The sequence below is a fragment of the Malaclemys terrapin genome, chromosome 1 (genome assembly GCF_027887155.1).
Source record: "Malaclemys terrapin pileata isolate rMalTer1 chromosome 1, rMalTer1.hap1, whole genome shotgun sequence".
In the NCBI taxonomy this organism is placed as follows: Eukaryota; Metazoa; Chordata; order Testudines; family Emydidae; genus Malaclemys; species Malaclemys terrapin.
Genome location: NC_071505.1, coordinates 217,740 through 244,751, shown reverse-complemented (window position 1 = coordinate 244,751; position 27,012 = coordinate 217,740). Strand labels below are relative to the sequence as shown.

General features: G+C 51.2%; 1 protein-coding gene across 1 annotated transcript in view; it reads right to left on the bottom strand.

The window, feature by feature from the left end:
- Positions 1-982: 982 nt before the first annotated feature.
- The window catches only part of HCLS1 (hematopoietic cell-specific Lyn substrate 1), a 56,508-nt gene continuing 30,478 nt past the window's right edge, over positions 983-27,012 (bottom strand). The window contains exons 4-15 of the mRNA XM_054028281.1: positions 24,507-24,636; positions 23,057-23,167; positions 19,906-19,960; positions 18,913-19,023; positions 17,657-17,767; positions 15,621-15,676; positions 11,399-11,468; positions 10,914-11,074; positions 6,867-6,980; positions 5,143-5,416; positions 3,120-3,191; positions 983-1,286 (exon numbers count right to left, since the gene is read on the bottom strand). Of these exons, the coding sequence (XP_053884256.1) occupies positions 1,150-1,286; positions 3,120-3,191; positions 5,143-5,416; positions 6,867-6,980; positions 10,914-11,074; positions 11,399-11,468; positions 15,621-15,676; positions 17,657-17,767; positions 18,913-19,023; positions 19,906-19,960; positions 23,057-23,167; positions 24,507-24,636 (1,402 nt within the window). The 3' untranslated portion in view covers positions 983-1,149. The remainder of the gene's footprint in view (positions 1,287-3,119; positions 3,192-5,142; positions 5,417-6,866; positions 6,981-10,913; positions 11,075-11,398; positions 11,469-15,620; positions 15,677-17,656; positions 17,768-18,912; positions 19,024-19,905; positions 19,961-23,056; positions 23,168-24,506; positions 24,637-27,012) is intronic.

Sequence of the window (27,012 nt, the reverse complement as noted above, 5' to 3'; positions counted from 1 at the left end):
GATTCAAAGACTCCAACTGATGGACAATTTACTACATCCCAGGGCCCATGTCCCAATGGTTAATTACACTCACTCTAAAGAGTTTATTTTCCAAGTAGAAATGTTCTATTACCCCTGTGCATTAGCTCTTGTTCTGCCCGTGTCTGCTTCGTTAAACGGCTCTCTGCTATCAGACCTTCTAGCTCATGCTCAAGTCACCTCTCAACCTTCTTTTTTGGTACACTAACTAGGTAACACCCTTTAGTGTCTCACTTTAAGGCCTGTTCCCAGACTCGGCTCGTGCTTCTCTGAACCCTTTCTAATGGTTCCAATATCCTTTTCAAAGGCTTGACCCCCAGAACTGGACGCGGTATCCAGCAACAGTTTCACCGGACAGAGGAACAAAAGGCAGGAAGTCTAAGGCCTTAGTAAGATTCTCCTTTATTGTCTGCCTCTGCACAGGCATCTCCCATTGAATGGAACAGCATGTTACAGCCAAAATCACACTTTCAACGCAGGAGAACTTGGTGAGATTAGTGCAAATGAAAGGTTCCCAGTTCCCCACCCTGGAGGCTGAAGTCCTGTTTACCCCCAGGCAGCAAAATCTCAAGCCTCCCTCTCCTACTTGCCGTTGTGCCTTACCCTGGCCTGAGCTGAACCCCTCGGAGTGTTATGAGTACGTCGTTCCTCATGGCATATTCTGCTCTTGGTCTTTGGGATGGCTGTCGTCCATGGGACGGTTTCTGTTACACAGATACAGGTGCACCTGGAATTGGGCTAAGCCCACCACACAGGTAAGAGAGGCCAGTGCATGCGGAAGACTTTGCTGATTGCTAGCCAAGGGTTGATCTGGCTAGCATGAGAACCTATAGGGAAAGGTCCCGTATCCTATTCCCCACTCCCCTGAGGCAGCCAGTGCCCCAACGCTGGGGCTGGATTGAAACCAGCACCTCCAAGAGGGGAAAGGCCCCATGCCTCATTATTTACCCACCCACCCCCCACTCCCACATTGGCCAGCCTGCCCCCCGGGATCCTATTTGTCATTTCATGTTAGTTTCTCTCTCACGCAGGTGTGCTGGGCTGAGCCGAGTTGCTCACTGTAACCCGGCCCTAGCTACACATAAAGCGCTGAAGCAGTAAGAGGCAGAGGGGTTCGGGCAATGGCAGGTCTCACTGAAGTAGCTTCACATAATTAGCTGGAAAGAGGCCAACTTTGCCATGGCAATGCCCCCGCCACCAGCCCTCGTCCACTATCTCGATGTGAGTGATGGTGTCATTGGGGTCAAAGGAAATTTCATCGTCACCTTCTGCAAAAATGAAAGTGGAAAAAGAGGCACAATGCAATTTGCTCCTGGGGGCAAAGACACCTTGGGGAGGGTGTGTGTGTGGGGAAATTACCCCATGGGGAGTACAGCAGAGGCCACTGCCACATCCTGGCAGGTCTCCCTTCCTCTCCACTTACATCCCACACCAGTGGTTCCCCCCACCTCCCCTTCCTCAGTGTCCCATCGCAGCATAGGACCATAGGAAATGACGGACTGGATCAGACCCACGGCCCATCTAGTTTGGTATCAGGCTCTGTCAGTGGCTGGTACCAGATGCCTCAGAGGAGTGCACAAGAACAGGGCAGAAGCAGGGCTGGGGTACTCTGCCCCACATTAGGTCTCATTCTGGTCTCTAAGGGTACGTCTATACTGCAATCAAAGACCTGCAGCACAGCAATGGCTGGCCCAAGTCAGCTGACTCAGGCTCATGGGGCTCGGGCTGGGGGGCTAAAAATTGCAGTTTATATGTTCAGCCTTGAGCAAGGGGGGTGAGTCTCAGAGCTCAGGCTTCAGCCCAGGCCTGAATGTCTACTCTGCAATATTTAGGCCCACTGCCTGAGCCCTGCTAACTTGAGTCAACTGACCCGCGCTCTGAGACTTGGTGCCACGGGTCTTGGATTGCAGTGTGACTAGGGCTGCCAACCCTCCCTTTTTCGCTGGGAGTCTCCCAGAATCAGGCTCTCTCTCCCGGAGGCTACTAAAGCCAAACAAGGAGATTTTAGGCCGCTAAAAGTCCGGTAGTGCAGCGGGGGTAAGGCAGGGTCCCAGCCTGCCCTGGCTGTGTGCCGCTCCCAGCAGCAGCCAGCACATTCCTGCGGTGGGGCAGGGGGCTCTGCGCGCTGCCCGCACCCAGAGCACCGACTCTGCAGCTCCCATTGGCTGGGAACTGCAGCCAATGGGAGCTGCGGGGGCAGTGCCTGCAAGCAGGGGCGGTGCCTACAGGCAGGGGCAGTGCAGGGACATGCTGGCCACTTCTGGGAACAGCACGTGGAAGGGGCAGTGCGCAGAGCACCCTGGTCCTGCTTACTTCGGGTGGCTCCCAGTCTGCGGTGCAGTGGGGCTAAGGCAGGCTCCGTGCCCACAGCTCCCATTGGCTGCAGTTCCCGGCCAATGGGAGCTGTAGAGTCGGCGCTCGGGGAACAGGCAGCACACAGAGCCCCCTGACCCTCCCCCAGGGGCCGCAGGGACATGTCAGCCGCTTCTGGGAGCGGCACGGGGCCAGGGCAGGTAGGGAGCCTGGGAGCCGCCCGAGGTAAGTGACACCTGGCCAAAGCCCACACCCCTCCCATCTCCTCCTGCACCTCAACCCCCTGCCCCAACCCTGAGCCCCTTCCAGCACCTAAACTCCCTCCCAGAGCTTGCATCCTGCACCCCCTCCTGCACCCCAACCCCATGCCCCAGGCTCAGCCTGGAGCCTCCTCCCACACTCCAAACCCCTCAGCCCTAGCCCAGAGCCCACACCCCCTCCTGCACCCCAAGCCCCTGAGGGTGGGGGAGAGTGAGCGACGGAGGGACGAGGGATGGAGTGAGCGGGGCGGGGCCTCAGAGAAGGGGGCAGAGGCGGGGCCTCGGGGCAGGGCAAGAGTGTTTGGGTTTGTGTGATTAGACGGTTGGCAACCCTAAGTGTGACGTGCCCTCATAGCTAGAGAATGGCTGAGGCCTTGAAGCAGGAGGTTAATATCACATCGTTATTCAGGGAGAACCTGCAGACCCTCCCCTTCCCCTACAGGCGATCCAGGCTGACTCCTCCCACATCTTCCCATACAGGCAGATCACCCCCTTCCCCTGCTCCCCAGGCCAAGCAGACAGACTCACCTCCTTGGTAATCGTACAGAGCCACAGCAGAAAGCCCAGCATCATCCGCCTCGTACACATTCTCGGATACTTCTGCAGGAAAACACCAGAGGATGGCTCAGGAGAGGCAGCCCCGAACTATGCACAGACCCTGCCAGGTTTACAGGGGTGATCTCCCCCTCCCCTTCTGAACCTCAGGCCCCATCATCGGGGAAAGGCCTCACCCCTTTCTCAGAGTGACTGTTGTCTCTGTGGGAAAGGGCCAGACCAGACAGAGCACTCCCTGCACCTCTCGGTCCTTAGCCAGGGCACAAGATGGACTAGGGTGACCAGATGTCCTGATTTTATTGGAGACAGTCCAAATTTTGGGATCTTTTTCTTATATAGGCTCCTATTACCCCCCACCCCTTGTCCCGATTTTTCACACTTGCTGTCTGGTCACCCTAAGATGGATGCACTGGCTGACACTTACCACAAGGTAGTCAGGCACCCAGCTCTCACTGAATGGGAAAGAGAAGTGTCTTACAATGCAATGCACAAAAGCCAGCACATTAAGCGGGAAGCCAGCTAAGCTAGCCATGGGTAGCGGTTTGGCCCTGGGCCATGCACTGTCTGGTACTCGCTCAGGGGGAGGGTCCTAGCTGCTGCCAAACAGAGAGGGTCCAGGTGCTTGGCCAAAAGCAGGCCAGGACACAGCCCGGCTGGGCCAAAGCGCCATAGCCAGACTCGCTTTCACTCGGGCTCCCAGGCCCAGGCCGAGTGTTCAGTGTTCAGCTCTGAGATGCAGCTTTGTTAGCACCTCCCATACAAGTGCCCATGTGCTCCACTCTGGTGCCTCTCCGGTGCCCAGCACCTCCTCCATTGGCTGGCAGGATGCAGGGCTCTTCTCAGTTGTTTCCTTCTGCACGGGTGCAGGGCCAGCATTGGGCACTGTCTCCTGCAGGTGCTGGGTACCGACAAGGTGGGCAGGAAGGTGCTAGTTATTTTGGTTTGTTAAAATGAGCCTCTTCCACAGTATCGAACTGATCCTTTGCCATCTACAAGTAAACAGAACCACCCCTTGCCCCATCATCCCTTCTGAGCCCCTGGGACACTGGGTTAAAAGCTGACAGGGGGATTTGGCTGCACACTCCTAGCAGGCATGAAAACCTCAGCCACAGACCAGACAGGGCCGGCTCCAGCTTTTTTGCCGCCCCAAGCGGCGAAGCGGGGGTGGGGGCGGGAGAAGATAAAGCCGCGATCGGCAGCACTTCAGCCGCAGCTCCACCCTGCCACTTTCATTTTTCGTCAGCAATTCGGCGGTGGGTCCTTCGCTCCGAGAAGGATTGAGGGACCCGCCGCCGAATTGCTGCCCAAGACCCAGATATGCCGCCCCTTTCCATTGGCCGCCCCAAGCACCAGCTTCTTTCGCTGGTGCCTGGAGCTGGCCCTGCTATGAGCCACAAGGGAGCGCGCGCCACTCAGCTCCTCTCACTCAGAATGCCCTCCTGGCAGCCACTCCCTTTGAACCAGCAGGTATCAACTCTGAAGGCCTCACACCAGGAAGGTGCAGGCTCTAAATCACTTAGGCATTTGTAGGTCAACATCAGTTCTTTGAACTGCAGCTGGAAATGAACTAAATCTGCACAGACTTTGGGGCATGGCTGGAAATCACTCCCTGCAAAACACAGCACCAAGCGCTGAATTGCACCAGAGCACACTGCATTGTCCCGTCCTCGGGCGAGCCCACCTTGGCCCCTCTTGAACAGGTGAGTCTATTGCTGGCCTAGGACTAACTGAGCTAGTCTCAGAACTTAGAGCCAGGCAGTGCTTTGCTTACCCCCCACCCCGTCACCAGTTCTCCCAACTGGAAGAGCAAAGCAGGCTGCCCCCAGCAAGGCTCCCCACGGTGTCTGGGGAGGCCAATCGCTGCAGAGCAACATGATGCTGAGTTTCTCTCTGGCGTTTTTATGGCACCACAGTGCCTGCCTGGCCTGACTCTGAAGTCCAGACAGACACCTGTGTCCCTAGAGACATGCCCCAGGACTCGTTCCCTGTCACTCACCAGGGCAGGGAATGTTCTGGCTGCTGCTGGATGCACTCTCTGGGGGGATCTCCTCATAGTCCTCACTCGTATCAACACCCTCTTCGTAGATGGCCTCTGACTCCCTCGAGAGCTCCGGCAGCTCCTCATAGTCCCCTTGCAGATCCACGCTGTCGGCATAGATGGCCTCTTCCTCATGCGACTCCTCATGCAGCTTGCTGGAATCTTCGTCCAGGTCTGAGGGCCGTGGTGGCAGTGCAGGGGCCTGTTCCTCATCCTGTATGTCTGCCTCTTGCTGTGCAGAGAGGGAAGAATGGGAAACTAACCCATGTCAAGTATAAACTGTGGGGCAGGGACTCGACCTGCGTGTGTCTGCGCATCGCCAGTATTAAGGGGTCTGATCCCTGAGGGGGGTGCTACATGCTGCCTGCAGATGGTGCCCATCACCAGAAGGGCTTTTAAGGAAACATCCCAATAAGAGATTTAAGCAGCTGCCCAAGAACTGTGCAGAGCCACAGGACATGAGCTTTACCTGGCAGGTGCCAATCTTACCACTGGCAAAACTGCCATTTGTAAGCTAGTCCCAAGGGAAGGGAGCTGCTGGAAACTGCAAACCAGCTGAAACCCTGTGGTTTAAAAATGGCTGAGCCAGTTTAAACCAAATGCTGATAAAAAAACAACACACATCCCCGGCTACAGCAAGGCAATTTGGGGCAAGTGCTGTCAGGATTGTGTCTCTTGTCCAGCTGCTATACAAGCAATACCATAGCACATTGAAATGGTAACAGGAAACATGAGCTGATTACATTCAATATGGGCAGAGATCAGACCAAATCAGCAATATAGATCTGTCTCAGCAAGTGTGTGTGTGTGTGTGTGTGTCAAGCTCTGAAGAGTGCAAGTGACACACTACATATTACAGCTATAGCATAAAGACTGAGAAATCACCTCTGAGAGAAGCTTGGTGGCGAGTGTGTGTGTGTATGTGTTGAAGTATAGAAGCGTAGACATTATGTTGGAACCTTATATTTAAGTGTATATAACAGCAACAAAGGGAGAGGTCTGTATGAGGCACACCAGTATACGTATGGCCTAACAGCTTTTGGTTAAACGTTATTCACAGCATTCCAAATACTAGTCACAATGTGTTCCGTGGCCATAAAGAGTGGTGTGGTGTGGCTCGCTCCCTTTGAAGCTGCTGGAAGCTATTAACACCTACTTGACAGGATTTTACACACACTAGTCCTGAGGTTGAACTGACTCTGTGCATGCTTCCTGAAAAGTCCTGAGAAGCTGGCTCTGACCTGTGCTTTAGCAGAGCGTTAAGCTGAGGTGCAAAAAGACTTAGTGTGCATTTTATATAACATTGCTGCAGCGGCTCCCTGCCCCGTTACAGAGACATGGGCACAGCCCAGCATTATCAACATCTGGTAGTATCCAGAGCCACTTAAAACTGGAACCATTCTCCCAGTGTTCCAGGCCTCTCGTGCTGCCCTGTGAAATCTCTTCTGCCCCTCAGCTGTGCTTCGGGTATTTGCCCACTCAGCTGCTGCTGACCCCTCCCCTGAGTGCAGTTCCAGATTTGGTCTGCAAAAGGGGAAGCGTAAAGTGCCCAGTAGCCATGACCCCCTCCCCACACTGCCCTCCCTTCATAGTAACAGCCCTCCCGCCCACACACACCAATTCTGACTTACACGCTGTCCTTCCCCGGCAGCTGTGGCCTTCACCCAGTGCTGCCCCCATACCTGCTGTCTCTGTGGACTAGGCAGCATTGCTGGTTCTTTGCAAACCCTCCTGGGTACCAGAGCTGGCGTGGGACCCGGCTCCTTACGGTTCATCTCCTCACTCTCCTGGGTTTCCTTTAAGGAGAGAGATCATCAGCACCATTCAGTCTTTTTGCACAGGATCCAGAGTGACTCCCTTTCCTACTCCCGATGGGACAGTTTACACACAAGCCTCATTCTCCTCTCACTGGAGCCTGTCCCATTTCCCATAAACCCCACTCAGGAGACTAAGGGACCTAACGGCGATGGACCCATTGCTCATGTGGGACCTGCAGGAATCAGCCTCAGGAAGGGTCCACTCAGCAGGAACATAGGTGCAGGAACTAGGGGTGCTGCTGCACCCCCTGGCTTGAAGTGGTTTCCAGTATATACAGGATTTACAGCTTAGTTAAATGGCTCTCAGCCCCCCCACTGTACAAATGGTTCCAGCACCTCTGAGCAGGAATGTTTCTCATTCAGGAAGCCACCACCCCCATCCATGTGCCAGAAAGGGCCACAGTGTGGGGAAAGGCTGAGACCAGTCCCCAGTGCTCTGTGGAGGGGTATCTGGTCACATAGTGGAGGTTCTTATCATAGAAATTGAAGGGTTAAAATCCATGTGCATGTTATATAAACAACCTGGTATATGAATTATGCCAGCTCTTTTCCAGACCCAAAGTCCAGAGTTTGGTCTGGAGACCAGAGGCCTAGCTAATAGTGATCAGCTACGAGAAAGCTGGGGTAAACAAGATGACATTGCCTTTGCTAAGATCTGCTTGGTCAGTAGAAATGCCAGATGTTGAAGCAATAACTGAATAATTATGTTTCATCCAATGTTTCAAATTGAACAAAGGATCCCTGTTCCTATTGTGTTTCTCCTGAAGGGAAAACAGTCTTCCCACAGATCCAACCTTGAGTTTATGAAATATTGGCACATGTCACTATAATGATATGACATCCTTCCGCCTCCCTTCCAAGGGACCAATGCCCTGCCTTAAGACATAAAGGAGACAATCTCTATTTTCATATGCTTTCACTGTTTCTTTGCTTTATCCCCTAGACATGTACCTGTCGGACAATCAAAGGAGTTACTCCATTCCTATGGACCCCAAATCAGAATTCAATATACATATTTTATACTAATAACATTTTATCAAAGTATTAATCAAATGTTAACTTGCTAACTTGAGACCATGGGTAGAGACATTGTGTAACCTTTTAACCATTGGCTATTGTGCTATCTTGTCTTGCTGCAAAACCTATCTCGGGGTGGAACTGCCTACCCCGTCACCTTCCCCCGCCCATGGAAAATCTATATATTTCATTGTAATCAATTGATTGACAGTGTCTCTGAGCCTAATAAGCCAGGTGACACTCCGCCAGCGCTGTGTGTAATAAACCCCTATGCTTTGACCTCTACATGGTGTGGATTTATGTCCTTCAGTTTGGGGGCTCGTCCGGGATGCAAGTTTGTGAACTGGCTGAGGATCTGAGACTGAAATCCAAAAGAGGTGAGTATGTTTACTTTACCACCTCATTAGGCCAGGGATAGAAGTCTCTCATCCCCTTTCAGACACATCTTGTTTCCTTTTTAATTTGTGTGAAGGACCTTAGACATATGTGGTCAAAGCAGTGGGGACTTGTGCAAGAGGGTCATGTACTGTTTAAACAACTAAGGGGTGTGTTACAGAGGACTTGGATAACCCACCAGCAAGCGATTGGCCGTGAGTTAAGCCCAGGATTGGCTGGGTATGTGTAATCAATTGATTGACAGTGTCTCTGAGCCTAATAAGCCAGGTGACACTCCGCCAGCGCTGTGTGTAATAAACCCCTATGCTTTGACCTCTACATGGTGTGGATTTATGTCCTTCAGAAATGTAGAACTGGAAGGGCCCTCAAGGGTCCTGCACTGAGTCAGGACCAAGTAACCCTAGACTATCCCTGACAAGTATTTGTCCAACCTGTTTTTAACTACAGGGATTCCACAACCTCTCATGGAAGTCTGTACCAGAACTTAACTACCTGTAAGTTTTACCTATCATCTAAATCTCCTTTGCTGCAAATAAACCCATTATTTCTTGTCCTGCCTTCTGTGGCCGTGGAGAACAATTGATCACAGTGCTCTTTATAAGAACCTTTAACATATTGGAAGACTTATCAGGTCCCTCCCCCACTCTTCTTTTCTCAAGATTAAACGTGCCCCGTTTTTAAAACCTTTCCTCATAGGTCAAGTTTTCAAAAAACTTTTATCATTTTTGTTGCTCTTCACTGGATTCTTTGCAATTTGTCCACATTTATCCTAAAGTGTGTGGAACCCACAATGACATTAGCCTTTTATGCAACTGCATCACATTATTGACTCATATTCAATTTGTGATCCACTAGAACCCCCCGATCCTTTTCAGCAGTACTGCCACCTACCCAGTTATTCCCCATTTTATAGTTTTGCATTTAATTTTTCCTTTCTAGGTGTGGTACTTTGCACTTGTCTTTGCTGAACTTCATCTTGATTTCAGACCAATATTCCAATTTGACATGGTCATTTTGAATTCTAACCCTGTCCTCCAAAGTCCTAGCAACCCCTTCCAGGTTGGTGTCATCCGCGATGTTATAAGCATCTATACTCTCCACTCCATTACCAAAATCATTAATGAAAATATTGAAATATTTTGAATATTCAAATATATTAAAATATTGAATAAGCACAGACCCCTGAAGGACCCTACTAGCTACATCCCCCCAGTTTGTCAGTCTTGGGGGCATATAAGGTGGACTCAAAACTCTGGTCTGTGCATCGGGGTCAAGAAGAATCCAGTCCCTTTCTGGTGCTGGGATGAATCGGGTCCATGCATCGGGGTCATGGGGAGCAGGAAGGGCCATGTCTGGTGCTGGAGTGAGTCTGGTCCATGCATCAGGGAGCAGTGAGGGCCCTGTCTGGTGCTGGGATGAGTCCGGTTCATGTAGACAGCGCTATGTTTATGGGAGAGCTTCTCCCATCGACATCGCTACTGCCTCTCGGGGAGGTGGAGCACCTACGCCAACAGGAGAAGCTCTCCCATCAGCACAGGTACCTGCGACACTAAACACTACAGAGGTGCTGCTGCAGTGCTATAGGTGTGGACAAACTCTAAAGGTCGGTATAACTATGTCGATTTGCCACACCCGAGTGACGCAGTTATACCAACATACGTTTGTAGTGTAGACCAGGGCTCAGAAAGAAGAGAAAGATTCTCCCAAAGGGCTCCAAGTGCTGGAGGGCTGATGTCTCCTTTCCCAATTGCTTTTGTAACCAGCTTTTCAAAATTCAAGAACGGGACACATGCAGGATCTCCGCCCCCTCTGTGGCCCCTCCCCCTGCTCCTCCTCTTCCCCCCTGAGGCCCCACTCCATAGCCAGGCCAGAAGTCAGACTGGGGCCATGGTAAGAGCCACCCAGGGAGCTCAGGCCGCTGTGGGGAGCCCCAGATCCTCCACTTGCCCTGGGTGGGGGGCCCGAGAGCAGCACCCAGCCCGTGTCCCCACCCACGGGGCACGCCACCCCTGGGCAGGTGGAGAGTCTGAGGATCCCCGGGATCCCTGGGCAGCTCTTATCACAGTCTGGCGGCCTGGTCAGGGCCGGAGCCTTGTGGGAAGAGGAGCAGCAGCGAGGGACGGGCCCTCATGGCAAGGGGGGACTAAGGACCACCTCAGCCCCCTCACTGGGAAGAGTCTGGGGCCGTCCCCAAGCCTTGGGCAGTCGTGGAGCAGCGCTGCAGGGAATCCAGGACAAATGCTGTCCCAGAGAGAATTCGGGATGGGTGGTCACCCTGGTGTGGGTCTGCCCTGAGGCAGGCAGATCAGGCACAGGCCTGCAAATCAGGATGCCTGGCTCCAACACTAACTTGTTGAGGGGGTTTGGGCAAATCCCTGCCCACCCTGAGAGAGGGGGACAATGCTGCTGTGCTCCCTTCAGCGCACAGCCACCCCAGAGCCTGGCCCCACCAGCGGGGACAGGGCAGCCCTGGCCGTGGCTGGGCATTGGGCCACTCACCTGCTGCTGCTGCTGCTGCGGCTGCTGGGCTGCCTGGCGCTCCCGCTGCTCCCGGGCCTGGCGCCTCACTCGTTCCTCCTCCACCCGCTTCCTATTCTCTTCGTCAGCCGACTTGGCCATGCTCTCGAATCGCGACTTCAGGCTTCTGGCTCCACTGGAGGCTGCACAGAGAAATGGCTTCTCAGGAACAGGCACCCTGGGTCAGCCTGCTGGGACACGCCACCCAACTGGCCTCCCCTGTCTCCAGGGCACCCCCCCGGGATCCTCCTCCCTCTTAATGGGCTGCCTCCATCCCCCCCAGGCCAAACCCACTGACTCCATCATCTTCCCCCTCCAGCCTGCAGGCCAAACCCGCACAACCCCCCAGCCACATGCCCGGTGCGGAGTTTCTGACTGCGGAGGCTTGTAGGAACAGCCGTGGAATACAGTCTCTTCCCAGGTGCAGGGCCAGGGCTAGGCACTCTGGTTGTTTCCGAGTGTCTTACCTGCCTCCACAGGTTTGGTCTTCTCATAGGAGGAAGTTGGAGCTTCCATTTCATTAAAGCCAGCGGCGCTCTGAAAAGGGAAGAGAATGGCACATCCAGCATGCCAGGGAAGAGATGCAGCAGAACCATAGTCCCCAGGGCAATGGCCCAGCCAGACACCCATCTGGATTCTATTCCCAGTTCTGCCACTGGCCTGTTGTGTCACACTGGGGGAGTCACATCTCTCTGTGCTTCAGTTTCCCCACTCTATAGCACCTCGGGGGCTTGGGAGCCAGAAGGAGTGTCTTAGTTCTTCCACTGACTATTAATATTGTTAATTTCTGTTGCTAATTCTTTTCACTTCTCACTTCTTAAAAAGCCTTTGCTGGTAAAGTTTGCAGATGAGACAAGCAGTAGTGGAGTGGTGGTTAATGAGGAAGACAGGCCATTGACACAAAGTAATCTGTACATTCCCACAGATTTGGGAAGACTTTTTAAACAAGCCCCCACACCAGTGATTGCCTGCATTCTCTGAGGTCAGGACCTTCACTCTGCAAGATGTCCTGGACGCTCAAGAGGAGGCATGACCAGAGAATCCTATTCCTGGCCTGTGAAAGAGAGTCATGAACTCTTCTCCCTTCAAATTCACAACAGGGCAAGTGACACTGAAAAAGCCAACCCTGGACACATTGGTTCTAACCAACTACCGCCCAGCATCAAAGCTCCCACTCCTGAGCAAGCTCATAAAGAGGGTAGGCGAATGCCTAATTCAAGATAATCTAATTGATGTTAATATCCTAGACCTGGCATCATTTGGATTAAGGCCCAGACATGGGACTGAAACCATTTTAGTGGCATGAATGGCACTCTCCTGATATCAATGGATAGAGGGCAGTCAGTCATCTATTCTCATCCTCTTGGACCTCGCTGCAGCATTTAGTACTGTCCACCACAAGAGTCATGGATTCATATTTCCTAGATTCCAAAGCCAGAAGGGACCATTGTGATCATCTAATCTGACCTCCTGTATAACACAGGCCAGAGACCTGCCCTGAAATAATTCCTAGAGCAGGGGTAGGCAACCAATGGCACATGTGCCGAAGGTGGCACACGAGCTGATTTTCAGTGGCACTCACGCTGCCCGGGTCCTGGCCACCGGTCCGGGGGGCTCTGCATTTTAAATGAATTTTAAATGAAGCTTCTTAAACATTTTAAAAAAACTTATTTACTTTATATACAACAATAGTTTAGTTATATATTGTAGACTTATAGAAAGAGACCTTCTAAAAACATTAAAATGTATTACTGGCACGCGAAACCTTAAATTAGAGTGAATAAATGAAGACTCAGCACACCACTTCTGAAAGGTTGCCGACCCCTGTCCTAGAGCATGGGTTTTAGACAAACATCCAACCTTGGTTTAAAAGTTGTCAGTGATGGAGAATCCACCATGATCTTTGTAAGTTGTTCCACTGGTTTATTGCCCTCACTGTTAAAAGTGTACACCTTATTTCCAGTCTGATACTGCAGTCTCACCTAAGAGAGATGACTCAGTTCCAGGGGAATGTGCTAAAATGGTCGGTTCCCGGAGGGACTCATCCAATGAGTGGTGATGGGAAACTGCACCTCTGCCACTAGACTCCTCAACTGTGGAGTCCCACAAGGATCAATTCTCGGTCCAGTCCAATTTTAATGTTGACATGCATAGCTTAGGGGGCTCTTTGATTCCTCACTGACACTGAGCTCTCACAAAACAAACCGTTTCTAGTTGGCTAGGAGACTTCATCCCATCCTGGTAGTCTGGATTATGCACACCTTTGTCAACTCCTTTCTGGGCTACAGTAGTGCAGTGCACCTGGGTATGAAGCCATCAGCACTTAGGAAACTCCAGCTGGCACAGAATGCTGCCATGTTTCTACTCAGCAACATAGGCTACCATGAGAGCATCCAACCTGCTCTCTGCTCCTGACACTGGCTGGCTATAGAATATCACATCAAGTTCAAGATCTCAATCCTTATCTTCAGGGTGCTCAGAGGCCTAGATCCACCATATCTAAAAGAGCCTAAGCTCCAGGATGTAGACCATGGTCAACAAGTCCCCTACTCTGCACAACAGAGCTGGCTACACCAAGTGTAAGGCCATTTCTGTAGGAGTCAGTGCTTTCTCACCGGCCAATCCCAGACTGTCAAACAAAGGAACTAAGGACCACCCCAAATCTCACCACCATTGCTCTGCTCCAAGTGCCAGGCACACTTCTGAAACCTGCCTTCTCTAACATGCACAGAGCAAAATGCACATAAAATACCCCCAAAACAATGAAAACCATGCCAAAACAAAACACTCCACTGCACACAAAATTCTCCCCCTGGGGAGAAGGAGAAAGAAAGAACAAACAATACGTGACAGCTCTTAGTCACAACCGTCAATGAATGATAGGAAGGTGCTCAAATACTGCAGTTTGAGTGCAATATGAGAACCTGTACAGAATGGAATCTAGATCGCTTATCCTTGTGGGTAAAATCAAACCAGAAGCTCAACACTTTCCCCTGCATACACGGCACCTGTAGGACCCTAACATTCCATTTCCTTTGCGCCCGCAGCACATCTGTCCACAGGTGCAGTACTGGAGATGAGGCAGGTAGCTACAAAGGAAATTTCCTGCAGAGCCATGGCCTTCGCGCATGCTCACCACTGTTATTGACCATGCAGCCCCCTTCCCATTGCACCTTCTGAACTCAGTAAGAAAATACCCAACCACCCAACCGACTGTGACTGCACAGCGCAGGAGCCCAAAAGGCTGGTAACTCAGCCAGACCCAAACCAATGGGCAGTGGAACACACTGAGCCAGTGGTTCCCAAACTTTAACAACTTGTGAACCCCTTTCACTAAAATGTCAAGTCTCGCAAACCCCCTCCTAAAAATGAGTATTTCCAGGGATTTTCTCCTTTACCTGAGTATAAATTATAAAAGCAGTGACTTGGAAATATAAAAATTGTTTTTATGACATGCTTATTACACACTATTTATTATTTATTATTATTTATAATTACAGTATTTTTATTACATTATGAAAACGGCAAAACTCTTCCAGATGTCACTTTCATAGCTTGTATCACTTTGAATAAGCCTGTTATAAGACAAGGCTCCTATGTTTCATCAAGGAGTATCAGATGAAACAGCAGGAAGGTATTTAAGAAGCCAACTCAAAGAGTTCCTCCTACACAAGCATTCAGGTCTTGAGCAGTCCAGGCAAACAAAGCACGTTACAACAAAGCTTAAACTTGTTCTTCATAATATTTTTTTAAACAATACTAGCTGCCTATTTAATTTTAAAAACAGCAAAAAATATCCACGTCCTTTCCATTTCTTATAAGGAATCTTGACGTTTAAATCTCCTCAGTGTGATAGATATGCTTGCTTTGATCTGCTTAGCTCTTGGAGGTTCAGGGGCTCCATGCTGCTGGCCCCATGCTGCCCGGGGTCCCTAGGGACAGCTCTGTCTGCCATTAGGGAATTTTTTCCCCAAGAACCCCCTGTAACATTTTGGGAACCACTGCACTAAGCCCATTCTCATAATTCAGACCCTGCCACGGCCCAAATGTGGGGCGCACTGTGCCAAGATGACCAGTATGAGAGCCACACAAACACTGATGAAGAAGATGGAAAATGGTGCAGGAATCCTTCTTGTTAATAGAAATTACACTTTGTAACCCTAGGCTTGCGATTCTTTATTTCTGATGTAAATAATTAACAATAAAGTGTGTGTGAAAGACAGAAGGGAAATGACACCAAATCTGTGTGCAAAGCAGCTTTGGGACCACAGTGAGTGAGGTCCTTCAGAATGAAGAACTTACAAGAGGATTGGTCCCTCCCTGCCAGATTCCTACTGTAGCCCCATTCGCTGCAGAGTGGTTGAGAAAAATCTTATTGTCACGGGAAGGGCATCTGCTTCTCACACAGTGAAATTCACCCCCAGGCAGAATCCAGGCCTGAGAGAATTCAGCCCAAGAGGGGAGCGATTCAGAAAGGACTTAAAATGGAAATACCACCCACATTCCATCTCTCTTCCCCCATGCTTCATCACACCAGGCCCTGCCCTTCTGCCACCACAGCTAAATAACTGCACAGGGGAAAGGCTGTGCGAGAAGCGGTGCAGCAGGTGTCACTCCCCTTTGCAGAGGAGCAAGGTTTGGGGATTCTGGGGGCATAACTGTGAACTGTGCTGAGTGCAGCAGGCTTACCTTATCCACTCTGTCCTCCTGCACACCGTACCGACCTCCAAAGCCCTTGGCATAGTCTGCAACACACAAAGGGTTCAGTTTGCCCTCAGCTTTCGGGAGAAGCTCCCATAGACTTCACTGGGAGATGCCCCAAGTAGCAGAGGAAGGATTGGGCCCAAATAGATCAGGGAGGATTTTGCCCCATTCCAGCAACCCATGAACAAACAAGAACTGTCGGCAGCCAACAAATCCATTTGTACTTTAGAACTAGCCCACTCAGTCAGGTACTAATGCTGGATGCTTCTGGGGAAGGCGTGAAATCCACATTACATGGCAAACCCACATCGTGCACCCAGCACCCAATGGGTAATACTCCAGCAGGGGGAACATCCTCCTGACTCCCCATCCGGTGCCTTGAGGCAGGGGCTTCAGAACCCTGGTCATTTCATCTTAGCCAGAGGCCTGGGAGATGCTTTGATTGGAACTGGGAAAACACTGGAAAAAGCCTCCACAGATAGTCCCCGGAATCACTGCCGGTAGCGGGATGGACACCTGCTCCAGCCTGGAAGGGCCTGAGATAGTCCAGGGAGTAGGTAGTGTGAAGGCTGAGCTGATTAGGGGAAGTGGCTGCAGCTGGGGCCACGCCCCAAACAGCCTCAGCAGGCCCTATAAAGGTTGAGAGGCAGGTGCTCAGGCTGGAGTCTCTCTCTGCCTTCAGAGAGAGAAGGGCCTGGCTGCAGGGAGCTAGACAGAGTACCTGTAGTAGAGCAGGGCTGGGGAAAGGCTGGGGAGCTCCAGCCTGGATAGCCCCAGGCTGCGGCCTGGTAGTAGGCCAAGGGTACTGGGGGTTGCAGTGGGCAGCCCAGGGCTAGGCCAAGGCAGCAGGTCCAAACCCCCCTTGCCAGTGATGAGTGGCCTATACTGCAGTCTGCCCCAGGGAGTGGGGGCTAGTTGGTGACTGGCAGTGGCCTAGTGCTGAGGCAAGGTGGGGCTAGTGGGTGGGGGTTCCCTGAGGGGGGGGGGAGAGACCCAGATCTGTGGGGTACTGCCAGGGGGCAGTGACCCAGAGCAAGGGGCACCAGGGGTCCTGGGAGGGACACAGGGGCCAGAAGTGGGGACAAGGCAGATCACCGGCCTGCAGAGGGCGCTCCAGATGCTGGACAAGCTGATTCCCCAGAGTAACTAGTAGGGGGCGCTGCAGGGGTGGGTCCGTACCCTTACACTGCCTGATTGTGCCCCACCCAGTGTCTGCTCCCTGCATGCCACAGGAATATGCCTGACACCGGGAATTTTAGTCAGCACCTCAGAATAGCTCTGTACAGCCAATTTCAGATTCATAGCCAAGTATCTGCTCTGGAATCCTGAGTGTAACACACTCCTCCAATCAGGAACCAAAACGGACCATGGACCCTTTATGCCCATTCAATGTATCACGAATTTCAAATGCCAAATACAAAATTAAAGGGTGTTTGTGCAGGGTCTGCATTCGTTTGTCGCAAAATGGCAGCAGGTGCTCCAATGGCATCTTTGTTGCTAAGGGGACCAATGCCGCGTGCTCGCCATGAAGGTTATTTCCTGCCACAGACCTACTGCCTGGCCAGCGGCACATCAGCAGTAGCAGCCAGCCTGGGGAAGGCGCCAGGTGGCCACCGGGGAGATGTCCAAGCCCCGGGGCTTGGGGATTGTTCTTCAGAATAGATTCCTCAAAAATGAATTCCGCATGTGTGCAATGTGGCATTAATCCAGGTGCCCTCCCAGTAGCCCACCCCTTACTGAGCTGGGGTCCCCCCACCTCCACTCCTTATTGCTGTAGGTGAGCACTTCCCATGCTCTGCCCTCCAACACACATAGATCCGTGCCCCAGCCTTTGTTCGGCTGCTGCTCCCCACCCCATGCCCTATTCCTTGACCCCCATAATGCCCTGCTTTTTGTGTTTCAAATCTCAGCATTCCCACATCTGTATCACAGTGCAGTCTGGTCAGCCCCCAGAGTTAGCTGGGCCAAATGCACCATAGCTTGGCCCAAAGGAACATGACACCAGTAGAAGCAGCACACACCTGTCTGGGACTCATGACGCTTCAACTCTTCCTGGTGATCCCAGCCGAGGGCACATTTGTCCTGACGGTCCTTCTGCACCCCAAACTTCCCACCAAAGCCCACGGCATAGTCTGCAGTCACGGGGGAAGACAGAGCACGGGGGGTGGAGGGGGGAGACGGGACAGCAACATAGAGAGACAATCAGAGACGGTCCATTAATTCAGGCTCACATAACTCTAATGAAGGCAGCTCCAGTCCCTGGGTCAGCGGTGGGTGCGGGGTTGAGGTAGGGCAGGGGTGGGGATGGAGAAGCTCACAGGGGATGATGGGAGGGTGGAGCAGGGCTCAGGGGGGCCAATCTAACTGATTTTTTCCTCATTGCCTTGTTAAAGTGGGAAAAATAAAAGCCATCTCCAGCTCACCACGCCCCTCACCTGGGGTATGTGCAGGGAGCAGGCTGGTGTATTGAAGGCTGGACTGTCCCTTCAGACACTGTTCTCTCATCAACAGCCCAGCTAGGGTGACCAGGTGTCCTGATTTTATAGGAACAGTCCCGATACTTGGGGCTTTGTCTTACATAGGTGCCTATTACCCCCAACCCCATCCCGATTTTTCACACTTGCTATCTGGTCACCCTAAGCCTAGCCCTGCTCCAGAGAGACACCCACTCCCCCTGGCCTTTTGTGGGATGAGAGAGGCATTCACGCTGCACACACATGCTGTTCCCTCATTGACCTGCCTCCCTGTCGGGTCCCTGGGGCAAGAGGGAATTTGGTTTCCATCTTCATTCAGTCCTGAGCTCCCCACACAGGGGCCCTAGTCCTGACTCCTAGAGTCGTGGGACACAGACACAGCCTGCTACCCACCACCGCTCCACCCCTTCCTCGCTGACAGGCAACCCGCTCCCTTCACCTCACTCAGTGCCGCCTCCCATCCCTCCGCTCCCCAGTGAGGCCAGCCTCACCTGCCAGCTTACCTGCTCCCCCCATTAGCTGCCGGCTGCGCTGTCTGGGCCTGGAACACCCTAGCCTGGCCCATGAGGCAGCCAAACCCCTCCACAGGGCCCATTCTGCCACGGTGCCTGCTGGAAGTGGCAGGTCCTGGCTTGGCTCAGCGTTGGGCTCCCCAGAAATGAGCTGGGCTTCTCAGAGCTACACTACTGTGGGCAGTGCCCCCTCAAGGACGCCTGGCCCCTTCCCGCCCATGTTTCATCTTAGTGTGGGAAAGGCCAGACACATGCTGGGCACCCGAAAACAATGGCCACCACAGGCCTGACCTTTCTGTGACTCGTGCTTCTCTGTCTGACTCTTGTAGTCGAACCCCACGGCTGCTTTGTCCAGCTTGTCCTTTTCCACCCCATAGCGGCCACCGAACCCCTTGGCGTAATCTGGGGAATAGCACACAAGCAGAGATTAGTGGTCCCTCCAATCCACTGGAGAGGGTAGGTGGACACGGGGAGGGGCAGGAGAAATGCAAGAAGAGAGAGAGGGCAGTGGTGGGGATGGAGGGATGAGGCTAGGAGGAAGCGGAAGAGGAGGGAGGATGGGGTCCAAGAGTGGCAGAAGGTGGGGGGAGGGGAGGGATAGAGGAGATAAGGGGTGGGGTGCGGGAAGGAGTGAGGGGGTGGCAGAGGACAGGGGAGCACAGTGGCAGAGAGTGGGGTGGGAGGGGAGGTGGTGAGGGAGAATGGGGAAGGGAGAGGCGGAAGGGAGAGGCAGAGGGGAGAGGCAGAGGGGAGGGGCAGAGGAGGGAAGGGGTTGTGGTGGGGGAAAGAGCGACGGGGTGGCAGAGGACAGGGGAGCACTGTGGCAGAGGATGGGGTGGGAGGGGAGGTGGTGAGGGAGAATGGGGAAGGGAGAGGCGGAAGGGAGAGGCAGAGGGGAGAGGCAGAGGGGAGGGGCAGAGGAGGGAAGGGGTTGTGGTGGGGGAAAGAGCGACGGGGTGGCAGAGGACAGGGGAGCACTGTGGCAGAGGATGGGGTGGGAGGGGAGGTGGTGAGGGAGAATGGGGAAGGGAGAGGCAGAGGGGAGGGGCGGAGGAGGGAAGGGGTTGTGGTGGGGGAAGGAGTGAGGGGGTGGCAGAGGACAGGGGAGCACAGTGGCAGAGAGTGGAGGGGAGGTGGTGGGGGAGAATGGGGAAGGGAGAGGCAGAGTGGAGGGGAGGGAAGGAGTAGAAGAGAGGATGGGGTGAGTTGGGACGTGACAAGGGGAGTAAGAACAGATGGGGTGATGGGAGTGTCATAGGAGGTGAACACTACCACTGAACTTGCCTTTCTGGGATGCGTGCTTCTCCACCTCGCCCTTGTACTCGAACCCAAGTGCTGACTGGAGGAGGAAACAGAAGAGCATCAGCTGCTTCCTTGGGACGGGGTTCCCAGTCAGAACCAGGGCCTGGCCCCTTCATCCTCTGCTTTCCCAGCTGGGCAGCTGCGTTTGTGCCCAGAGAGCCGTCCACCTCGGGGTCACAGGCTTCAAGCCAGCCCAGACCCCCTTTTCCCACTTCAACAAACTTAGGCTTCTTGCCCTACCCTCTCCATCAAGCCTTGCCCACTCTGTGCCCCCCCATCTATTCTTGTCCCTCGTTGTGCCACCAGCCTCTGACCTGACCTCTCATTTGTCTGCGTCACTCACAGCTGTCTCCGCCTGTCTGTCCAGGGTTGCCCCAGGATGGCACCCTCGCCCTGAGGCACTCCCCATGAAGACCCCTTTGTCCCCACCCTCCACACCACTCTGTAAGGCCGTTAGGTCTCCGCATGCACTGCCCTGCTCAGCAGCCATGACACCAGTAGAAGCCTGGTGGTGGGCTATAGGTGATCCCGGCAATTACAGACCGGTAAGTCTAACATCTGTACCAGGCAAATTAGTCGAAACAATAGTTAAGAATAAAATTGTCCGATACATAGGAAAACAAACTGTTGAGCAATAGTCAACATGGTTTCTGTAAAGGGAAATCGTGTCTTACTAATCTATTAGAATTCTTTGAAGGGGTCAACAAACATGTGGACAAGGGGGATCCAGTGGTCACAGTGTACTTAGATTTCCAGAAAGCCTTTGACAAGGACCCTCACCAAAGGCTCTTATGTAAATTAAGCTGTCATGGGATAAAAGGGAAGGTCCTTTCATGGATTGAGAACTGGTTAAAAGACAGGGAACAAAGGGTAGTAATTAATGGTAAATTCTCAGAATGGAGAGGGGTAACTAGTGGTGTTCCCCAAGGGTCAGTCCTGGGACCGATCCTATTCAACTTATTCATAAATGATCTGGAGAAAGCAGTAAACAGTGAGGTGGCAAAGTTTGCAGATGATACCAAACTGCTAAAGATAGTTAAGACCAAAGCAGACTGTGAAGAACTTCAAAAAGATCTCACAAAACTAAGTGATTGGGCAACAAAATGGCAAATGAAATTTAATGTGGGTAAATGTAAAGTAATGCACATTGGAAAAAATAACCCCAATTATACATACAATATGATGGGGGCTAATTTAGCTACAACAAGTCAGGAAAAAGATCTTGGAGTCATCGTGGATAGTTCTCTGAAAATGTCCACGCAGTGTGCAAAGGCAGTCAAAAAAGCAAACAGGATGTTAGGAATCATTAAAAAGGGGATAGAGAATAAGACTGAGAATATATTATTGCCCTTATATAAATCAATGGTATGCCCTCATCTCGAATACTGCGTACAGATGTGGTCTCCTCATCTCAAAAAAGATATACTGGCACTAGAAAAGGTTCAGTAAAGGGCAACTAAAATGATTAAGGGTTTGGAACAGGTCCCATATGAGGAGAGATTAAAGAGGCTAGGACTCTTCAGCTTGGAAAAGAGGAGACTAAGGGGGGATATGATAGAGGTATATAAAATCATGAGTGATGTGGAGAAAGTGGATAAGGAAAAGTTATTTACTTATTCCCATAATACAAGAACTAGGGGTCACCAAATGAAATTAATAGGCAGCAGATTTAAAACAAATACAAGGAAGTTCTTCTTCACGCAGCGCAGAGTCAACTTGTGGAACTCTTTACCTGAGGAGGTTGTGAAGGCTAGGACTATAATAGCGTTTAAAAGAGAACTGGATAAATTCATGGTGGTTAAGTCCATTAATGGCTATTAGCCAGGATGGGTAAGGAATGGTGTCCCTAGCCTCTGTCTGTCAGAGGGTGGAGATGGATGGCAGGAGAGAGATCACTTGATCATTGCCTGTTAGGTTCACTCCCTCTGGGGCACCTGGCATTGGCCACTGTCAGTGGACAGGATACTGGGCTAGATGGACCTTTGGTCTGACACGGTACGGCCGTTCTTATGTTCTTATGTTCTAAGCCACAGCAGGGGCAGCAGCGCTGACTGAGACAGAACCAGGGGATTCTAGCTCATCCTTGCTGGTCATGATGGGCTGCCCGCTGGTCAGGGCAGCACCAGGGCTCCCTGTGCACAGAGACGCCCACGACTGAAATACAAGCCGCTCACACAGCACTGCCCCGGGGTGGGGGCTCCACATCACAGAGCCCTTCCCCCTGCTTGGCCTCTGCTGAGATGCCAAGATGACAGTGTTCCCCTCTTATCCGCTGCACCCCCCGCCTCCTCGCCAAAGGTCAGTGCCTGAGCTTAGAGACCAGGGCTGCCCCATTTTGTGATGTCAGTTACACGTGCTGCGCAAGTCAGGTATCCAGCCAGACGGGGGCAGCATGACACATGCCAGGTGCAGAGCTGCCAAGTTTTGTGTAGCTCCATGGGTGAGTTTATGCAAATGAATTACCTAGTTTGCATAATTGAGAAAAATTGCAGAGAGCCATAAATATCAGTTTGGAAACCACGGTGTGGATTTAGTGAAAAGTGTCAGTTTGACACCCGATACATGAGCAGGCCTCCCCAGCGAGGTGGGGCAGGGTGCTCAGGCACGGCCCGGTTCCTTGCACCCCTCAGAAGAAAAGGCAATTGCATTGTGCCAGAGGAGTGAGTTGTCAGTGGCGGTTCTGAGGTGCACAAAACACACAGCAATCCTGGGCCCAGACCATTGTGTGCCTTGAAAATAAAGGCTAAGACCTTTAATTTACTGCATGGCAAGAGCAGGGCACCTGGCTACGTGTTCTCACTGTGCCCTGTACCAGAGCCCTGCGCTGGACTATTCTTTTAATCCCTCTCCCATTCTGCCCCACAATACCCACTCCCACTCACTCCTGCATTGTTTCTTTATTTAAAAAAAAAGAATAACTTGCTTTACATTGCTGAAATTCTATTTATGACAACTGACGAGAGATTTAGTGTTTTCCCACAAATTACCGCAGTTTGGTGTTTTTGCCCACCCAATCCTGCCTGCAACAAAGTACATTTTACCCACTCCTGCGATTATGGCAGTGGGTCCTGTGGGACCCGTGGGATTCCTGTCCCACTGCAGGGCTCTAACCTGTACCACCGTGGCCACCTACCTTGTCGGCTCGGTCCCTCTGGACTCCATATTTCCCCCCAAAGCCTTTAGCTGCATCTGTCTGAGACGAATGCTTCTCAACATCAGCTACATACTCGTGGCCGAGTGCACTCTAGGAAACCAGAAAGAACAGTGTCAGGCACCACCACTGTTCCTATCCAACAGAGGACAGACACACGGACAGAGTCAGTCACAACTTCATTCTGGTCTAGCAGTCAGGACAGACACATGGGCAGAGGCACAAACAGAGTATACTGCCTCTGAGAGACACATGGCTGAGCTCTACGGCAGCATCCCGGAGCCATTCCCACACAGCGCTCATGACCTGATTACATTCGATATGGGCAAACAGAGGACAGTCCCACCCAGCAGTACATACACTTGATGCTTCAAAACAGCTAATTTCCCAACGGTGAGGAAACTGATTGGAGGAACAGAAAAAGAGCTACAAAAATCATTCAAGCACTGGATAGAATGCGGTACAGTCAGAACCTTAAAGATGGGGGCGGGGGGGGGGAGGGGAGGGGATTTGATAGCTGCTTTCAACTACCTGAAAGGCGGTTCCAAAGAGGATGGAGCTAGACTGTTCTCTGTGGTACCAGATGACAGAACAAGGAGTAATGGTCTCAAGTTGCAGTGGGGAAGGTTTAGGTTGGATATTAGGAAAAACTTTTTCACTAAGAGGGTGGTGAGGCACTGGAATGGGTTACCTAGGGAGGTGGTGGAATCTCCTTCCTTAGAGGTTTTTAAGGTCAGGCTTGACAAAGCCCTGTCTGGGATGATTTAGTTGGGGGTTGGTCCTGCTTTGAGCAGCGGGTTGGACTAGATGACCTCCTGAGATCCCTTCCAACCCTGATATTCTATGATTCTATGTTTTCAAATCAAAACTGGATGCCTTTCTTGAAGAGGTGCACAAGTTATGGGACTCAATACAGACGTAACAGTAAAATTTAACGCCCTGTGCTATACAGATGAGACTAGATGATTTAATGGTCATTTCTGTCAAACTCTCTGGATCTATGAATGAACTCTCTCTATGCCGCTGTGCTGTGAGTCCACCTGCATCACCGTGTTCAATTCTGGGACTAGGAGGAATGGGACAGATTTAAGAAAGGGGATGATTATGATAATTAATCAGGAAATATTCCCTGTCAGGGAGATGGATTTGGCTGGGAATCATCCCATCAGGAGAAAGGTTGGGGGCCCCATCACGTGGGACATTTAAAGTTAGTAGAGCTTTGTCTGGTCTAACAGTTCATTAGGAATAATCCTGCTCTGGTCCATGGGGAGGGAGATGGTGGGACTGCACAGACCTATTCCACTTCTAACGTCTGTAAGTCTCTGTTCCTGCTCTTTCCCTGCTGGGGAACAGTCACTCAGACAGACCCACCCCTCCACTGCTGGGACGGGGAACTCTCTGCAGAGCACAGACAAGCCACAGCAGCTTTTACCTTATCCATTCGGTCCCGCTCTGTTCCAAATTTGCCACCATATCCATAAGAGGCCTTGGGCCCAGTCTCCAGCTCCTTCTTCTTGATGACTTCATGTTCCTCAGACACCTTGCTCCTCAGCTGGTGGATGCTGGGAAGAAATAGAGGGTCAGGGCAAATCACTACAAGCCCCCTCAGACTTTGTCCAACCCAACAGTCGTTACACTCCATTACAGACTGGAGCATGCTGCAGTGCAGACTGTACCATGGTCGGTGGAACCAGAGTCAGAGGCCCATTTTCCCTGGAGGGATTGTTACTAACAGGATGCCAGTGGAACAGGGAACGTGAGGAGTTAGGCTGGAAGCAACTCAGCCACAGGGTTTAATAAATCCAATTGTTTGACATAATCTGCATCCAGCCTCACTCTTTGCAAATGAAACACAGACTAGGCCTGGCATTGCCTCCCATCAGCGCACTTCACAGCCAGGGGCCGCCTCATGTGGCCAAGGCTTGATGCTCCCCAGTGAGGCAGATCTGAACTCTGCAGCCTCAGCACAGCAACCTCATGTAATGAAGCTCTGGAGATTTGGATGTGAAAATGAACAGTGCATTCAGCAGGGTGCCCCCTTCTGCTTGTGCACTATTACATTATTTACACTTTCCCTACATATTCCATTTTCTACATGTGGCAGAGTTTTGCACTGACAATGCAGGGCAGCGCTGAAGAAGTCATTGGGGAAGCTGGTGGTTGGTGCAGCCAGTTATAAGGGAAGTGGGGATTAGAACCAGGGAGGCGCAGGAGACGTTTTGGGAAGTGAGGTAAGCACATTCACTGGTCACTCTGTTGCCGTGATTAGCAGCAGGTAAGTAGTTTCAGAGTTAACACCCCATTGGTAGGACTGGGGCAGTTCTTGTAATGGAATGCTAAACTGTATTATACTGTTCAGCCACTAGGTGGCATTATGCATAAAACACCTTATTTAAATGAACCTCAACCATACCTGGCAGAGCATTAAAGGATCTTATGCTGAACAGAGCTGGGGTGTATAAGTAAGCTCTGTGACCAGTCCATATCTAGCACAGGGACATGACATGGTGTCAGGAGTAAACTATGAGCAAAAACAGAAGGACCAAAGCAACAAAATTCAGGATCTCATCCACATGCCCCTCTTCAATAACCTGGAGAACTTCAGCTTTGACAAACCTTCAGAATGGACTAGAAACAAGATTTTGCAAGATTTCGCTTTGCTACTAAGCTTCACAAGGAAACTGGGGATACACAGGTTGTCTTCTTTAATTTATGTTCTGGGGAAACAAGCAGAGCATATCTTTAAATCCTCTGACTTTACTGAAGACAGTCACAAGGATGACTATTAAAGGGTTCTGGCTATGTTTGAAGCATACTTTATACCTCAGAGAAGTGTGTTTTATGAAAGAGCAAGTTTTCACCAGAGAATTCAAGAACCAGGGGAAAATGTAGAACGTTTTATAAGAGCTCTGCATACATCAGTTGAAAACTATGTTTTTGGGGAATGCAAAATATGTAAATATCAGAAACAGGTTGGTTATGGGGATAACAGATAAAACCTTTCACAGCAGCTACAACTGAAGAGAGATTTAATCCTAGCGATAGCTATACATAGAGTAAAGGTTAAAAGTCATTATCATAAAATCTCTGCGGCAAGGAGAGAGAATTCCCATGTTAAGAGGGACAAATTCCAGCCTACATGCACAAGGTGTGGAAAAAATCATACCCCAAGAGCTGATCCATGTCCAGCCAGAGGCACATGGTGTAATAAATGCAGGAAATATCCTGCACTAAGGAAGTCAGGGAGTTGACTCATACTACAGACAATCAAGCGCCGTTCTTTCTTGGATCTGTCACTTTTGAAGACACAGAACCTGTTTGGAGAGTAAAATTTAATATTCATGGCAAGACTATTGATTTTAAAACTGACTCAGGAGCTGATGTCACAGTCATCTCAGAAGGGACTTACAGTAACCTTCAACCCCTCCCAGAGCTGAAGTCACCTGACACAGCTCTGACTAGCTCTGGAGGAATTCTGAACTTGGGCCAATTCACCACAGAAACAACTTTCAAGGACAACAGCTTTGCATTCAGGGTGTATGTGATTAAAGGACCACTGACCATCAGCCTTCCCAGCTGCAGCGTGGCAGCCATGATGGGCCTAGTGAGAAATGTGGAAGAAATTGACAGAATATTGGGTCATATTGATCTTTGAAAGGAGATCCAATACAAATCACTTTAAGAGACAATGCTGAACCATATAGTGTACATACACCTCGCAGGATTCCTATCCCCTTACTACATAAAGTGGAAACTGAGTTAAACAGAATGGAGTGGATTGGCATAATCAAGAAAATCTCTGAGCCAACAGCATGGTGTGCCCCAATGGTACCATTTATAAAGCAAAATGGGAAAATACAAATATGTGTGGATCTTAAAAGCCTCAATGAAGCAGCTGTGAGAGAACAATATCTCCTCTCAGCACTGGATGACTTCCT